Below are 2,879 nucleotides of genomic sequence, written 5' to 3'. Positions count from 1 at the left end.
TGGGTCATGATTTGATTTGTTAGATGTTTTTATTTACAATATGATGCTTGAGTACTTTGGACAATTTATAATATGGTTCAGTACTTTAAACAATTTTTGGGTTTTCATGAGGATGACCAGCCATCTGGGTTCATGAAAACCAGCCATCTGGGTTTGTTCTTCTCTTTCTGTCTATATACTTTTTCTACCTTGAGAGAATAGTTTATCCAATGGCGTCAAGCACTTCAAGGTTCATCAAATGTGTTACAGTCGGAGATGGGACTATTGGGAAGACTTGCTTGTTAATCTGTTACACAAGTAACAAATTTCCTACTGTGAGTCTCTTCAAATTTGATTTTGAATGCTTTTAGATTTTTAATCTTTTGGGCTTTACATAAATTGTTCATCAGTATTTATTATTCTTGTTTGCTAATGGTTATTTCTTTTTCAGGATTATGTGCCTACTGTTTTTGATAACTTTAGCGCGACTGCTGTGGTTGAAGGAACAACTGTCAATTTAGGTCTTTGGGATACAACAGGTTATATTTGAAAATTCTGGATAAAATTTAACATAGATAATACTATTCCAGGGTGGAGAGCATTTGACATTAGAGGATGTACTGAATGCTTCTGGTCAGGTGTTGGAGAAAACAACCTATGGAACTATTTATAAAGCTAAACTTGCAGATGGGGGTACCATTGCTCTGAGGTTGCTTAGAGAAGGTAGTTGCAAAGAGAGGAATTTATGCTTGCCAATGATAAAGCAGCTTGGTCGAATCCGACATGAGAACTTGGTTCCACTTCGAGCTTTCTATCAAGGCCAAAGAGGATAGAAGCTCCTCATTTATGACCATCTCCCCAACAAGTCCCTCTATGATATGTTACATGGTATGACCAAACATTTCCCAGCTTATCTTGAGCTTAATTTCTGTTTACTTATGTTGTTGAATTGGTCTCTTTGATGGATGAAAAGATGGTTTTCTTCTCATTGAATTAAGTAGGGATAAATTGAATCTCAAAATCAGGTTGAATGCTTAACTAAAGGCAAAAAACTACATGCTTAGCATGACTTTGTTAGGGTTCTATTAATTTACTGAGTTGTTGTGCTTTCTTATGTGACTGACAAGACTTTTGTTATACTTTCTAACTCTGTGCTCTCTTTGTGGCTCCAACACAGAAAGTAGAGTAGGGAAGTCTCCCATATTGAATTGGGCTCGTCTTCACAAAATTGCATTGGGTATAGCTAGAGGTCTTGCATACCTGCACACAGGCATGGAAGTGCCCCTAGTCAATGGGAATGTGAGGTCAAGCAATGTCCTAGTTGATGAATTCTTCATGGCCAGGCTAACTGAGTTTGGTTTGGACAAGATGATGGTTCCTACCATAGCCGATGAAATTGTGGCACTTGCGAAGATTGATGGCTACAAAGCCCCAGAGTTACAGAAGATGAAGAAATGCAATCCAAGGACAAATGTATATGCATATGGGATACTGCTATTGGAAATTTTGATGGGGAAGAAGCCTGGTAAGGATGCAAGGAGTGGGCAGTTTGTTGATTTGCCATCCATGGTGAAGTTAGCAGTGTTGGAGGAGACAACAATGGATGTTTTTGATGGGGAGGTGCTGAAGGGTATCACAGATCCATGGAGGAAGGCTTGTTTCAGGCATTGAAGCTTGCAATGGGCTGCTGTGCACCTGTGGCCTCTGTTAGACCTACCATGGATGAAGTTGTTAAATACGTACTCCCTTTTAAGCTTTCTTCCCCCATTGCAACATAACGTAAAGCTTCTTCGATTGATTCCTGCTCCAATCCCCAACTGTAACATGTAATATTGCTTTGTGATTCATTATGTATGTGTATGGAATTTGTATTTTAATATTAGGTTATCAACAAAGTAAAGCAAATTCCCTGTGATCATCTCATCAACCTAAATCTCATTGTCTAATTTAAAACTAGTTTACTTTTAGATTCTTTGGTGAGACTGTTTGTCTGTTTGGTCTTCAGTCCATTCAAACTATATGAAAATAGCATGCGATGCTTCCTAGTCTTTGTTGTAAAACATAAACTCCAGAGCCAAAACAAAGTAGGGACCTATCTCTGCTCCCATGCTATATGACTTCTTATGCCAAAACATAAACGTACGTCTTGTGTTATGGGTGAAATCATGGGTCATACAGAGCTGATGAGAGGAGCTCAAGAAGGATTGTCAGATCATAGTGGCTGGAATATAATCCATATCAAGGGCGAGGATCCTGTGTAGAAACCATCAATTGAGGTAGAAGCTCTGAGAGGAGATGATGTCAATGAATTGGTAGAAGCTTTCATCAGGCGATTCCGTAAGAAGTTACAGAATCACAGTAGTGAAGAGTTGATGAAAGTGAAGAAATCTTGAAGAAAAATATGATCTAGTCTATATAGTATTGAGAAGGATAATATAAATTTGTGCTTACCATAAAATGACATAATTAAGGGTTGTTCAGTATCAAGAGCTTTTGGATATCAAATGGGTTATTAGTGCTCCAGTTGCAAAATTGGTCAACCATACATGTTTATGTAATTTCACTTTCTTATTCTGTAGCCCTCAGTGTTGTACCCACATTTTAGAATTGATTGTAAGCTTTTTATATTAAATGTCTTAGCGTGAGCCAAAATGTTAAAATGTTTACTTGTAATTGAAGGTGATAAAGGACATATGTTAGATGGCTATACATACGTGGCATGTAAATTATTATTATTATTTTTAATACATGACAAGAAAAATCACATTCATTTCTTGGTGGTGGTCACACCACCATCAAACTAGGAAAATCACAATTTATCCTTAACATTGATCTTATTGGATACCTCAAGGGGAGGCAGATGTGAAATGTCTATTTATTTTTGTACAAGATTTTCTAGA

General features: G+C 37.3%; 1 protein-coding gene across 1 annotated transcript; it reads left to right on the top strand.

Moving 5' to 3' along the window:
- The first annotated feature begins 209 nt into the window (after window positions 1-209).
- On the top strand, window positions 210-1,650 carry LOC149029258 (putative kinase-like protein TMKL1). Its single transcript, XM_089142709.1, has 4 exons — window positions 210-314; window positions 431-490; window positions 570-702; window positions 1,157-1,650. Exons 1-4 carry the CDS (start codon window positions 210-212, stop codon window positions 1,648-1,650), a joined length of 792 nt encoding a protein of 263 aa, XP_088998835.1.
- Window positions 1,651-2,879: the final 1,229 nt, after the last annotated feature.

This window comes from Hakea prostrata, chromosome 1 (assembly GCF_041222555.1).
Source record: "Hakea prostrata isolate BN-2017 chromosome 1, UWA_Hpros_2, whole genome shotgun sequence".
In the NCBI taxonomy this organism is placed as follows: Eukaryota; Viridiplantae; Streptophyta; class Magnoliopsida; order Proteales; family Proteaceae; genus Hakea; species Hakea prostrata.
Note: the sequence above shows the minus strand (reverse complement) of the source record. Positions and strands in the feature narration are given on the sequence as shown.

Excerpts from the sequence above, each read along its gene's own strand:
- LOC149029258 (XM_089142709.1), top strand. The coding sequence starts at position 210 with ATGGCGTCAAGCACTTCAAGGTTCATCAAATGTGTTACAGTCGGAGAT. Across the intron at positions 315-430 it reads CAAGTAACAAATTTCCTACT|GATTATGTGCCTACTGTTTT; the intron begins GTGAGTCTCTTC and ends TTTCTTTTTCAG. Across the intron at positions 491-569 it reads CTGTGGTTGAAGGAACAACT|GGTGGAGAGCATTTGACATT; the intron begins GTCAATTTAGGT and ends ATACTATTCCAG.